This window comes from Erpetoichthys calabaricus, chromosome 6 (assembly GCF_900747795.2).
Source record: "Erpetoichthys calabaricus chromosome 6, fErpCal1.3, whole genome shotgun sequence".
NCBI lineage: Eukaryota > Metazoa > Chordata > Cladistia > Polypteriformes > Polypteridae > Erpetoichthys > Erpetoichthys calabaricus.
Window position 1 is genome coordinate 128,378,548 of NC_041399.2, and position 14,879 is coordinate 128,393,426.

At 35.5% G+C, this 14,879-nt stretch overlaps 1 protein-coding gene across 1 annotated transcript in view; it reads right to left on the reverse strand.

Annotated features, from left to right (window-relative positions):
* Nucleotides 1-14,879, reverse strand: part of LOC114653540 (ankyrin repeat and SAM domain-containing protein 6-like) — a 271,092-nt gene that overhangs the window by 182,882 nt on the left and 73,331 nt on the right. The window contains exon 4 of the mRNA XM_028803920.2: nt 6,749-6,953. Within this exon, the coding sequence (XP_028659753.1) occupies nt 6,749-6,953 (205 nt within the window). The remainder of the gene's footprint in view (nt 1-6,748; nt 6,954-14,879) is intronic.

A 14,879-nucleotide genomic window follows, 5' to 3' on the forward strand; every position in this document is an offset into this window, starting at 1 on the left:
CTGGGTCCATCTGTAATGCTCCAAAAAGCTGTCGACTGGTGAATGCTAACAACCAGGAAAATTACTTTTTAGTAATTCTGGCATTTACAGAATGCCCCAGAAAATCAAAAGAAAGAGCTTCGTTTGAGTTGGGCATTTCCCATAGATCTTTGAGTCGTCTAATGCGACATTTATGTTTGACAATGACAATGTATCGGCCAAGATTGATTCATGGGTTATTAGAGGATGATATGGATCGCCGTTTACAATTCTGCAAAGTGGTTATGAATGAAGATAAGGCAGTGGCATCATTGATAAAATTACTCGGTCCGAAAAAGCTCAATTTAAACTTTCAGGTGCTTTAAATCGCCACAACTGTGTCTACTATTGCACAGAAAATCCCCAAGTAATGACAGAAGAACAGTTGAATCAGCTGGGGGGTTATTGTTTCGTGTAAAGGGGTACTTGGAAAATCATTTTTTTTCCTTACAACTCTTACACATGACCTGTATCTTAACATGCTGAGGGACACTGCTTTACCACAATTACAGAGACAGCATGATAATGAAGATTTCTTCTTTGAACAAGACGGAGGTCCTCCACACTATGCCATGAAAGTGTGCGAGTTTCTTGATGAACAATTACTGAACTGGTGGATAGGTCGATGAGGGCCAGTGGAATGGCCCGCACAATCAACAGACCTCACTCCAATGGACTTCTTTTGGGGTGTTGTCAAAGATAATGTCTTTTGACGACAACCACATACCACAACCACATCACATGGATGAAATGATATGCTTCTCTTATGTAGCCAGTCAAGAAATTGATGACAATAAAGAACTGTGTGCCAAAGTGTGCTTGAGTGTAGCAAGTAGACTACAAGAATGTGTAAATAATGAAGGCTAACAATTTGAGCACTTATGAGATTGTACCTAAGGGCACTGTGCCATTGTGACATTGTTTTGAGTTAACAAAGTTAATAAATCTATTGTGTTAATAAAGCTATTGCAATAATCATAACCTGCATGTCTTTTTCCATACGAACAACTGTAAACCTACTTTTGCCCACCCCTGTATATGTGCATCACAGTTTAAGCCAATTAAGGATCACTATAGAATTCCCAAAGGATTAATTATGTTTTAGCTCCACTTTAGGCTATAAAACTAGCAGAAGGTTTTAAAAACAGCAATATTATATAGGGGTTGAATAATTGTGACACTGCTATATTAATAAAATATCCTGTTAGTCATGAATAATACATAATACATTTTCTTTGTTGATTTTGGGTATAACTCAACTGAAGAATTCATCCAAAGCAAAATCTAGCTCTTTGAAAAAACTTTCCCTGGTAAATCCTTACAATCTTTATGGGGTTGAATATTCCTCATTGCAAACGTACATGTATTTGATTTTTTTCCTATCATAATAATTGTAAGACTTAGGTAACACAAACTCTTTCAGTTGTTTCAGCACTGCAGGCATGAGCCATTGAATGTCTGATTTAAAAATTACGTGAAAGAAAAATACTTACTGCCAACACTACTGGATTCAAAAGAAATCAATGTAACTGCATATGAAAGTCTTTTGATATCTTGAGGGAGATGGTTCACTTCAGTCATTTTAGCTAGCAGACATAAAAGAAATATGCAAGCCTCCTGCCATTACTGGAGATAAACTCTGGACATTTAATACCTATATATTATATTGCATAAATTGGTCATTCAGATAACCTAAATGAAATGGACAATGCAACCCATATAAACCTTTAATTTTGGAAAGGTGCCTATATTTTGCCAGAGAATTAGCAAAGTTTATAAATCTATCTTTAGAAAAAGAGACAGAGTGAGAGACAGAGAGAGAGAGAGAGAAACAGAGATAGAAAGATCAGCATTAGCAGTAAAATTCATGATTGTTGCACTTCTACGATAAAAAAAGCCCATTCCATTTACATTTTACAGGTTCACAATCAAAACCATCTACATTCTTATTACTGGATAGCTACAGAAAAAAGCACTTGTTCCAGAGTCAAAACTGATGCATATCACGTGTTCTGCAAATGAAATTAATTACCATACCAGTTTCCCTGAGAAGTCGACTTAGTTAAAACTGACATTATTTCTAGTTTACTCTCAACTTTTTGGCATTCCAAGTGCAAACAGGAAAAGCATTTCTAAATATTGAACATCTGATACTTCCCAAAATCTAGAACTGAACAGTACATCTCTTACAACACTCCTAGCATTATTGTAAATACGTACAGTGCATGCAAGAAAAGTTTGGTTTTCCCATACCTTTCTGTTCATATTTTATTTTCCCCAACTGTGGTGTGGCAGTGGAGGGTAGTGGTGACATCTCGAGGGCATACCCTGGAAGCAGCCCCAGAGTGGACAATTAAAGGTACTCTGTTTCAGTCGTCAATTGAGGAACGTTAATTTGGGTAAGACTCTGTATTTGAAATTGAATTGAGAAAAAGTGAAAGACTCTTTTACTTGAACAACTGTGCCTTAGATGGTAATTAATAGCTAGAGACTAGACCCTGTTTAGTCATGCCAGAGGCCAGTTTGAATTAATTTTACACATATCTGTAGTCACCTCTTCATAGCATGTTTGTGTTGAACAAACAAGCATTTTAAATAATTTTGACAAATACCAATTCATTCAGGTTAAGGAAGTACTGAAAAGTACTGACACTACTGATGCTAACACTGTAGAAACTATTTCTATAAAGAATTGCTTATGTTTGTGGCACACTTGCTTATGGCAGACCAGTTTAGATTAGTCAATTGCTATAACACACTTGCTTGGGCTGTGGATGGAAATCTGAGTATCCATTGAAAACTGATATGCAGACATCATGCAAACACTGATCAGGATTGGAATTAAAACATCTTTTATATGAGGAATCAGAGCTAAGTATTAAAACTTCAAGTCTCTGTGCCCAATTACATTTTGATAAAATATGTCAAATTTGTCAAGGCTTTGATACATGTTGCACCAAAGATTAATTTTAAAACTAAAAAAAGTCATTGGTATTAAATGCAACATACTGTGATTTCATAATTGGCTAACTGCTTGGAGACAAACAGAAAACATTTAAGTGGAGTTCTCTCAAGGGTCTGTGTTTGAACCGGGGTTGAGCCAATGGTCAGTGATATCGTCCTTTGACAATTTGCTGGGTAAATCATCAATATAAATAAACATTGTTGATTGGCTCCAAAAACTTGCAGCCATTACTTTTTCGTTGTGTGCCTCACAATAAAGCATTCAGGCACTCATATTCGCCACAGGAGGTTCTTGGGATTGCTGACTTTAGCTAGTTTAGCAGTAGTGCCCTGTTGTCAAGGGAAGGCAGTCTGATGAGTGTATCACACACAAAGTTTGAATGGGAAGAGTGTAGGTATGTACCATTGCGGTGGTCTCAGACTCCAAGTTCCCATTATTTGTCACTCTTTTCAGCACACTTTTAGATACAGTAGCTCACCCTGCTTAAAATGATAACTTACTGTAGCCACACAAGTTGTAATTCTTTTGAGGGTACTGTGAAGCAGCTCATTTGCGTGAGGAATGTTGATTCATATCGTGGGTCAAATAATCCCCAAGGTAATGTAACTTGTCAGCAACGTTACAATATTTATTTATTTTTTTGCCATTGGTTTTCTTAACCCATTTATCATGGCAGGGTTTCAGGGCAGCTTGAGTCTATCCTTGTGGTGTTATATTTTAGATAACCTATGCAGTGAGATTCAGGTGCCGGACAAAGAAAGTGGCAGCATGGTGGTAATTGTTTGGTCTTGAAGGCAGTGTTTGAAGTGGGCTGGTACCAGTGTCACTCAATGACGCCTTCTCTTCAATATCATATACAAAAATGCACATGCACCAACCTCCATTGGGAGCCCCCCTGTCCTGTTGTGTCAATGTAATAAGCAATTAGGAGGTTCCACTTTAACTGCTTATGGGTAAAAAAAAATGCAATTGTACTGTGTACACGATAATAAATCTGAAATAAACTGATTATTCTATATATCAAAGGAGTGCCTTACATCTTTTTTTAAAAAGCCAGTGCCATTGTCCCTCTGCATGTACATCGTACACTGCAAGCTCACAATAGTAATCAACACTCAGCATTATGCATTTTTTTGTGTCATGTCATTTGCATGCGTGATAAGAAGAAGCAAAATATTTGCTATAGCCAAGACATGGCAATACAATGTAAGATTTTTTTTTCTATAACGCATGTCGAGTCTGTTTTTTTGTTCAGAATATGGTAGAAAGAGAACAACTCAGACACCATGTTCAAGTAAGTAAGAGTAATTAATAACTTCTAATTTCCTGGTGGTAGAAATTTATTCAAATCCATTTTGTGAGGCAGATCTAATTTTAGAGTTTCGTGCCAATACAGCATCATGATGTGTAGCAATTCTAAATGAACTTGGAATTAACCACTTTGAATCACTGTGATAATATTGCTGAATACTGCTACATATTTGGAGTTGCAGCAAGCTGTGAGACAACAAAACTAAAATGTCTGCAGTCTACTCAGTGCAGACGGCTTCTGCGGTACATGGGTAGAGCAGCTAATTAATTGTAATCCACAAGCATCTCTCCATCTCTTTAAACACGCACAACACAATAGTATCGAATATCTTCGATGTTTTGAAATGATGTGATGATGTGAACTTTTAAAACATTGCACATCAGAGAGACACAGATGAAGATTATCCAACATCACTTGTTTAGTAATATAGTAAATCACATACTCTAGGAAACTGGTGTAAGTTAAGGGGACGTACATTTCTGACTGAAACCAGGAATCACTTCTCCTGATGAAGAGTTGTGAGTATTTGGAGCAAAACATTAAGACATGTAGTTGAAGTTGGAAACCCAAGCAACTTTTATAAAGTATCTGTAGGAGATATAAGGACAACTTTGCTATGATCGAAGTAAACAATGATGATGGAATAAATGGTCTCTCTTGTGTCTTTAATTTTATACAAAATTTCAGCCGGTGAGAATTAAAAGATGTACCTCCCCAAGGCTACATAAACTATAACACACTTCAAAATATAAACAACAATGTACTTAGATTGAGACCAGCCAAAACAGAGAAATAATTTTTAAAAAGTACCACCCCAATTCTAAAAAAGTTGTGACACTGGGTAAAATGTAAATAAAAACAGAATTCAATGATTTGCACATCTCATAAACCCTTATTTTATTCACAGAAGAACATAGAAAACATATCAAATGTTGTTGAGACATTTTACAATTACATGAAAAATATTAGCTCATTTTGAATTTAATGGCAACAACACATCTCAAAAAAGTTGGGACAGGGCAACAAAAGGCTGGAAAAGTAAGTGGTACTAAAAAGAAACAGCTGGAGGGAATTTTTTGTGACTAATTATGACAACTGGCAACAGGTAACATGATTGGGTTTAAGAAGAGCATCTTATAGAGGCAGAGTCTCAGAAGTAAAGGTAAGCAGAGGTTCATCAATCTGCAAAAAACTGTGTCTACAAATTGTGGAACAATTTCAAAATAATCTTCCTCAACATAAAATTGTGAAGACTTTGAATATATCATCATCTATAGTACATAATATTATGAAAAAGATTCCAAGAATCTGGAAATCATGGGCTTGGGAACACTTCAAGAAATCACTGCCTGTGAACACAGCTAGCTGTTCTATCCACAAATGAAGGTGAAAGCTCTATGCAAAGAAGAAGCCATATGTGAACACGATCCAGAAACCCTGCCGTCTTCTCTGGGCCAAAACTCATTTAAAGTGGACTGAAACAAAATGGAAAACTGTTCTGTGGTCAGACAAATTGAAATTTGAAATTCTTTTTTGGAAAATATGGACGCTGCATCCTCCAGACTAAAAAGGCAAGGCACCATCCAGCCTGTTATCAGCACATTGCATTAGTATCTATGGAACTAGCTGCTTGTAAATCTGGAAAGGCACCATCAATGTTGAAAGGTATATACAGGTTTCAGAGTAAAATATCTGTCCATCCAGGTGACGTATTTTTCGGGGAAGACCTTGCATATTTCAGCAAGACAATGCTAAACTGCATACTGCATCTATTACAACAGCATGGCTTCGTAGTAGAACAGTCAGATGCTGAACTGGTCTGCCTACAGTCCAGACCTTTCACCAATTGAAAACATTTGGCGCATCATGAAATGAAAAATACGACAAAGACGACCCAGGACTTTTGAGTAGCTAGAATCCTGCATCAGATAAGAATGGGACAACATTCCTCTCCCAAAAGTCCAGCAACTGGTCTCTTCAGTTCCCAGATGTTTACGGACTGTTGTTGGTAAACATGGCCCTGTCCCAACTTTTTTGAGACGTGTTACTGCCATTAAATTCAAAATGACTTTATTCTTTTCTTAAAATGGTACATTTTCTCTCTTTCAACATCTGATATACTTTCTATGTTCAATTGTGAATAAAATATGGATTTGAGATTTGCAAATCATTGCATTCTGTTTTTATTTACATTTTAAATAGCATCCCAACTGTTTTAGAATTGGAGTTGTAAACTTAAAGCAAACTAAATTTAAGTTCTCTTCTTTTTTCTTTAAAAAGTTGTGTATTTATCAACAAGTAACCGATTCTAGGTCTTCTGTAAAATTTTGCGGCTGTCTCTTGAAGTCCTGTGTCTTAATTCCTTGCACTCAATATGCCTGCAATGTTTATTCTGCAAACCTACAGAGTGAAATATTAGCTAAATGAATATCAAAGTATAACTTTTTTTTTACCCGTGATATGTAGCTTGCATTAGTGCAGTCCATCCATGAACACTATCCTGCTGATTAATGTCTGCATGTCTCTCTACAAGTAACAGAACAGCATCCAGTTGTCCATTTACAGCAGCAATCATCAAAGGTGAGGCTCCTTCAGAATTAGCAATGTTTACTTGATTCAAATCCTCATCCAAAATCTCCCGAAGAAGCTGCAAGTTGCCTAAAAAATGTAAAAATATCGCATTAAAATTACTGAATTTATAGACCTGAGTTCCACTGGAGGGATAGTCTTTCTCCACTGATTTGAAAGTGCCCAACAATTTCTCACAAGAACAGCATGCTGCCACAGTGATTATCATTAACACAAGCAGATGGAGAAAAAAATAAGTCATTCTTCACATCTACAAACTTTGTTTCTGTATTGCACAATTATTTCAACTTTTTCATTTTCTGCATTGAAAATTAAAATTACCCATTACTAAACAACTTTTGTTTATACTTAATCCATATTTTAAACAATGGTGCATTTAAATTCTCTCTCTAAATCACAGGGCAACAATGAGCAAGGTTGTCTGAGAAGTCTCGTTCATTAAGGAAAATGGAAGGCTCACAGGAAAGAGGAAACAAGAGTCACTAGAAAAAGTTTTTTTTGTCCTTGGAGCAAAAGCTGAGCTGCTTCTGAGCCAAAGGTAATTTGGAAGTCAGATGCAAATTGAGTCCACAGTGCAGTGGAGAGTTTGGGAAAAGGTTCAGCCACCTGGACAAAAAAGGGTGGAGGTAAGAATGGCAGGGCTCTTGCATGCCTGATTCACATCATGGTGTCTTGCATGTTTCTGGGGGAGTGATATGATGCTCTAATATTGGGTTCACCACTGGAAAGGCCATTGTCTTTATTCAATCTAAGGTCACTTTCCAAGGCCAGGGTATTACTTAGATGAAATAAAATAAGATCAAAATGCTACCACAGAACACAGGCAAACAAAGAATGGGAAAGGCCTAATAATAACCCTTTCATTTCAAATTGTATATTACATACAGGGAACATGAACTTTTCTGGCTACCCAAAGATAAACCCAGGAAGACATGAGTAAATTAATTTTTACTGTTGTAATTACTAATAAAAGATACCATCCAAAAAGTATATTTTACAATAACAATAGCACCTCTCTAACAACGTAAACCATATACTTAAGAAGATTATTTAGATATTTTCAAGGTGGAAGCTTCTATGCACAATTTGGCATAAGGAAAAAGACACTAGACAAAAAACTTTTAACACTGTGCATGCTGTCAACTTACACCGCAAAGCTAGTGGGAAAGAAAAACTCTTTTACTTAATATGACAGTAGCAGTTTATGCTTTGACAGTAAAGTATTAACAGGATAGGTGAACATTTTATTTAAGAAATGTTACAGAAATGTTTACCCTTCGGGTTATCACCATCACTGTGGCCCATAAAGATATTTTTCTCTTGTAGTCTAATTTAAATGTATCAGCAGTCTAAATGAGGGTTCCATTTTACTAGAATTTAGATTACATGAACATGAGATATTAGTGAATAATGATGAAAAATGTTTTACTTTGATACAAGAAGCAACATTTTGGATGATATAGGAGCTTTTCCAAATCATTATTTTCTCTTATGAAAACTCTGCAATTTATAGTTGGGTAACCCTTAATTATGTGTAAATTTCCTTTGTTATTGGCTCACGTATTACCTCAGATACAAAATCTGATTTCCTTGCCTTTGATTGGTAGATTGCATTACTAACTGAGGTCTGTAAATATAACAGAGTTTCTAACAAAACCAATTTGTTTGTCACCAAAGGAACAGTTATTTTTATTTAGCAATCTTCAGTAACTGTAATTATATATTACATTTTTAGTGACTGATCTTTCTAGTAGAACCAGCCACCTGTATTTCCTCTCCCTCCCTATATATTGGACCCAAGCTGTTATCTGGGATTCTATAAATTGTATTTGAAATTTTTGGTATTCTTGCTTTTTCTGCAGTATTTATTTAGGAATGATTTTGAGTGGTGTCACTTTCTTACACAGTTGGCCCAGAATACAAGTGAGACTTGCCTTTGCCTTGTCTTGTGACAAATTTGACATTAAAATCTTGACAGTATGCTTGTCTTTTTACCCACTGATCTTTATACTATTTGGAGAAATATTATGAACAAGAGAACTGTAATGAAATAGGTGGATGCTTTGCTCATCACATAACAAGCAAACGAGATATTTAAAATTGAGAGTAACATAGCTAAATTAAGCATCCAAAATTCAGTATACTGAGTTTGGATGTTCTTTTTCTGTTACTGTCAGTTATCCTTCTACATCTGGGGAAAAAAAGGAAAAAAATAAAAATAAATCATGGCACAATTCTAAATTGGCCAATGTGTCTTCAGACATGTACATACACCATACGATACGCCGACACCGAATTCAAGGTTCGCTCATACCAGGTATTTAGTGATCTCTGGACTTGAAATGCATAAGTTTCGAAAATTATTGGATGTAGGAGATCTCACCCAAACTCACAGTGACATGGACAACTTCCCCTGGCAAGTCAGTCAGGAGTATTCTAAGGTTTTTGTACCTGACAAATAGATACATGAACTGTCATCTTTATTTGTCTGATTGGGATGCACCTCCACCTTCTGAAAGCCATCTGTAGAAGACACCCTTCCAGTTTGTCAGAGGGCATGGACTTCAGACCATTATGCTTTCAAATCGTAATTAAAACAAGGAAATTAGCTCTCAGACTAAGTCCATCCTTACTATTTCACTATGTCAACCAAATAATTCAAACAAGAAACCAGAGGAATTTCTGCAAAATGTTAGAAGATGCACTAAGTGGATTACATTTCTCATATATAAAAGGATTTATAATTCAAAAACAGAATAGTTTTTAATCAGTGAAAAAAAAAATCAGTTCTTCAAATCTTACAAAAAGGAATATTCCTTTAAGTTTGCAACAGATGCTTGGGATATGGGCCTGGAAATAGTATTTGTGTCAGACTTGCTCAGGATACAAATTGGAGTTTGTGCTGCAGAAAATCCAGTGCTGGAAACAGCTGATTTCTCAATAAATTACAAAAATCATGACCCAAATAACACACACAAAAAATAAAAAAATAATAAAATACTTCAAAACCTTCAGGTAAGTATAGTCATGCATGTTCTGTTTTGTGTGTTTGCGCTTTTTTCTTTATCCAATTGTTGAAATTTTGCATTAAATAACTAACAGTATTTCTACTATCCATTAATTTTCTCACCCTCATGGATCAAAACAGATGACTGGAAAAATATTTTACCTAGAATGTATTTATTCTCACCGATGAATCATGGCTGTTTAAATAATATCTGTTGTTTCCTTTAGTTTGTATTTTAAAATGCATGTGTAGATGGTCAAACTGATATTTTCAGGTTTTTATTGCTCCTGGAACAACTGTAGTCAATCATCTTCAGCTTCAAACATCATAAAGGAGGGATTACTACTTGAAGTCACTCCATTTCATATTATTTATTATTTGAAAAACTGATTTTCTTAATACAAAATATCTGACATGAAAAGAGTGATGCGGTGTAAACTGAGGCTTGCTCTGGAGTTCACTCCTGCATCTTATTGCATCAAAATGCTCTGGACATAACATGGGAGATTATTGCTTCAATGCAGTGTATTGCGCGGTGTACCAGAGAGGCAGCTATGAAGAGTAATACAGTGCGAAGTGCAGTGTGATTGGGAGTTGACCTCCACGACTTACTTCTTTAAAGTGATTGCAAGTGCACAGGGGAGATTATCGTTTCAATGCAGTGTAATGCATAGTGCACCAGGGAGGCACCTATGAAGAGTGATGGCAGTGCAAAGTGCGGTTCTCCATTTTCACCAATATTTCTCCTAAGTCTAAACTACTAATAGAATTGTAAGATATTGCCAGTGCAAGCAAATAGCACAATTCTTCACTCAAACCCCACAGGGATAGTTCCTGCTTGAACAAAATGTACATACCCTGGAATAGGAGCTTAAAAAAAATAAATAAATACATGAATGAAAAAGGTACCAGGAAATACCTACCAGGAACTACAAATGACCCCAGTTCCTGCTGTGGAAATGCAACAAAAAGTTCCCAAGTTTCTAAAATGTCTCTAGTTACCGAAAAACGTTCTTACAGTGGAAAAGTACCCACATAAAGACATGATGTATAGCAGTTGCATCTGACAGAGGTATCAGGTTCAAAGATTCAATAACTTTATCCATCAAAGTACTACTAGGAAGCACCAATAAAAAGCCGATAATGCACTTCTGGTAATATCTCCGTATTAGTGAAGGCTTTATTGTGCTTGGCCAGTACTTTTTTTTATGATAGTAACAGTTTCAAATCAGATCAGACAAGTCAACTGAGAATTTCAGAATAATGGCACTATAAAGACCTACTTTTAGGTACACTTATAATTAAAATTATGATTCTCAGTATGGGTTTTCTTCTTAAGAAAGTCTCACAGACAGACAGACACAGAGAGACAGACATAATTAATCCCCAAGGGGAAATTCACATACTCCAGCAGCAGCATACTGATAAAAAAAAAATATTAAAGATGCAGGTATAACAGACAGTAACTTTGTATAATGTTAACGTTTACTCCCCCAGTAGTCATGCAGATCATTTTCATAAGTAACTTGAAAGATAAACTTTCAATGTTACCTCTTGGCTAATAAGTAAACATTGCATATTTAGGTAAAACTGTAGATTTTCTTTATTTCTTTTTAAATAAAATTGTATTTCCTGAAACATGTATGGCAATGGAACAGTTATAATTTAGCCATACACACACTGTTATAAGATAGTGCTTTACATGCTCAATTCTGTGGACCACCGTGGCTGTAGGTGTTCCTGCCAATCATATTAAACTTTTAACTGGATTTCTACCTTCATTAAACAAGTCTCTACCTTGTTTGAGTCAATTTAGAAATTACAAAATAGGCTTGATAAATTTAAATTGGAGCACAGGCAGCATTTTTGTGTGTTATACAGTGATAAATTTATTTTATTCTACTTGCTTTTTAATAATTCCTCCTTTTATAATGCTGAAGTCACATTGAAGTCTTTTTTTCTAAATCAGCTAACAAATGACATTACAGTGGAATGGTTTCTCCCTTTCACTTTGAGGATCATCAGCAACAAGACCATACATACAAATGAGGGAGCAAACTCATCAGAAAAAGGTAAAATAAAGTTGAGCATTTAATGCTATGACAGTAAATACAAATGTCTTCTAAAGTTCTTTTGCATGTAAATATTACACTACAACATGTTTCTCAATGAAAAAGGTAGCAGAAAAAAGGCTAACTAATTAATTGATTAAAATTAAAATGTCCCATTGATTTATGTAGTGAGAAGTCTAGCAAAATGACACCTTTTATCGGCTAACTAAAAAGATCACAATATGCAAGCTTTCCAGGCAACTCAGGTCCCAAGTTAGCTGTTAAAAGGTGTAATTTTGCTAGACTTCTCACTACATTGTGACGAGTACGCAGCCCTCCCGAGCGAGAAGGGTATTGCTGCAAACTGGAGACAATATGGGTGGATCTAGAGACGGGATAACTGTTGATCAAATTAGACTTCAGTAAATCATATTGTGTTAATTCACAACTTCAACGAATAAGATTGTTTTTACTGTATGACAATCAAAAACTCACTTATCCAATTATCAACATTTGAAGTTGTCTATCAAGTGTAACTTCAGCCAATCGTTTCACAGTTCGTGATCCCTATTGCTTTGAGGTTCTGCCTTATAGAGTTTCCTCTTAAATAACCTGCCACTGCACCAAGCTATGAAACTCCATTAAACAAAAGAAAACAATGAAGATGCAGCAGCGACAAAAACTCCATTAGACAATAGAAGAAGAAGTGACGAAACTAATTGCTCATCATTTTTGACAATGGAAGTAAGAGTGCTTCGAAATGAAAACATATGAAATTTGCATTTGCTTCATTTTTTTTAACAACTTTGTGTTGCATGGTTACGTTTGTACCATGAACCTTTACGTTTTGTATTAATAATCATTTTCACTGTAGTAATTGATGCATATTCATTGCTTGAAGTGGGCCGGCACTCAGAGGTACCAGCATCTCTTCAAATTCCATAAGGCAAGTTTCACAAGAACTCCTTGGCTGTGCATGGAAGACAAAAAAAAACTTTGACAAACATCTTGGAAACGCTTGATTAGTTATTCTGTCGTGAACCAGGCTTTTGATAAAGGTCAGATTGACTACAGTGGTGCACGATATAACCTTTTTTTTTTCTTTTCCATTTAGTTCCTCCTGTTGGAGTTCTTGGAGCAATGTGTCTAAATTGTAATACCAAGTAATCTGCTATTTTTTGGTACCGTCAATTTAAAAAAATTTCATGATAGTTTTGTGCAGATGATGCATGACATTTCTAAACTGTTAAAAGACTTTCATGCCATGGGCAATGCACCACTAAATTGTATGCGACTCAGATTGACATTCGTGAGTCTTTTCAAATTAATTACAAGTGACATTTATATTTTTTCCTTTCAGCCAACTTGCTACAAGAATATCTTCTGGAAATTGGATATTAATGAAAAATAAGGTAAATTGCAAACAACCATTTGGTAAACTTGTAATTCACCTGTAATATCTGACTTTCATGTGTATCTTTTTTTTCCTTTCTTTCTTTTCCTAGGACATCACTACTGGTTCAGCAGACTGTGGTACATACATGTTGATGGTATCTGAATATTAATTATAGACTTTATGTAACCTTACATTTGTGATTAGATTGTATATGATTTCAGTACTTTTTCTCTTATCCTCTGTCAGTATGCACTTTATCTGACCATGGAGGAACCCTTTGATTTTACTGCTGTCAGTCTTTTAAAGATGCTGATAATATATCTTTTTTTCATATGTGGCATACTTTTATCTGTGGCATTCATTTACGTATAAATCCTTTTTATCTTAGGATGACATACCAGCCATTAGAAAGTGGTGGTGCTTGCTTCTTGTGGAAAACTGCTCATATGGGTGGTAAACATTTAATATTTCCTTTTTTATGTAAACAATTTTTCCAATAATTTCATGTGGCCATCTACTATGGTCTGATTTAGTGGGTGCCAGATGACCAGTGATATTTCAAAATACCTTACAGTTGTTGGTACTTGTTCTGAGTGTACCATTGCTGACTGCTGGTGCAAATACCCTGTTTTGGAGCTGGTCCTTTAGGGATGCTTAGACAATCTAAGGTGATACCTCACATCCAACTAGTAGGCGGAGTGGTGGCTCTGAGCGCCAAGGATATCACGTATTAGTTGAGGTATAGCTGTGATTCTTGAGAGGCAATCTACCAGAAATTATTGCAGGGATCCGGGTTTGAATCCCACTCATGGCACATTGCTGAATGAAAGAATATATCTCTAAAATATATATTTTTTTAAACTTTCTCTTCAACAAACGGTGCTTTGAATTCTACTTTGCAGATTTAGTTGTTTATATTTATTTTTTGATTAAACAAAAACTGTTTAATAAATGATTGATTTGTTAAGGAACACATGGACAACAAGCATAGTTAAAATCACAATAAAACAAACTGCTTACAAATTCTATTGAATCATTATTATAACAAATAATAACGCATTTCACTTACTTATATAGCACCTTTACCATGGTATCAGACGGTCGCACAGATAATCAAGAGGGGTACAATAAAAATGAAAGCACAATAAGAATGAATAAATAATAGTTCACAGCCTTGTGTTTGTATTTATAAAATTTGGGAAGTAATATATTCTAGTTGATGCTGACATTTAATTAATTTGAAGTAGATAAAAAAAAAAATTTGGAAATATTGCAAAGGGAAATGTTTATATACTTATAGTAAACAGCACACACACCATGTAGTTAATTATATATATCTTCTTCATTTGGCTGCTCCCGTTAGGGGATGCCACAGCGGATCATCTTTTATACATATCCTGGCCAAATCAGGCATCAGAATAGCACACAAACCCGCGAACAACCTGTCCTTTTCAATGCAAAAAACAAGAAACTGACAGCAGAAACACGAAACGAAGTTTATAGCATTCCATGCATTTCTTGCCCAGCGGTATACATAGGAC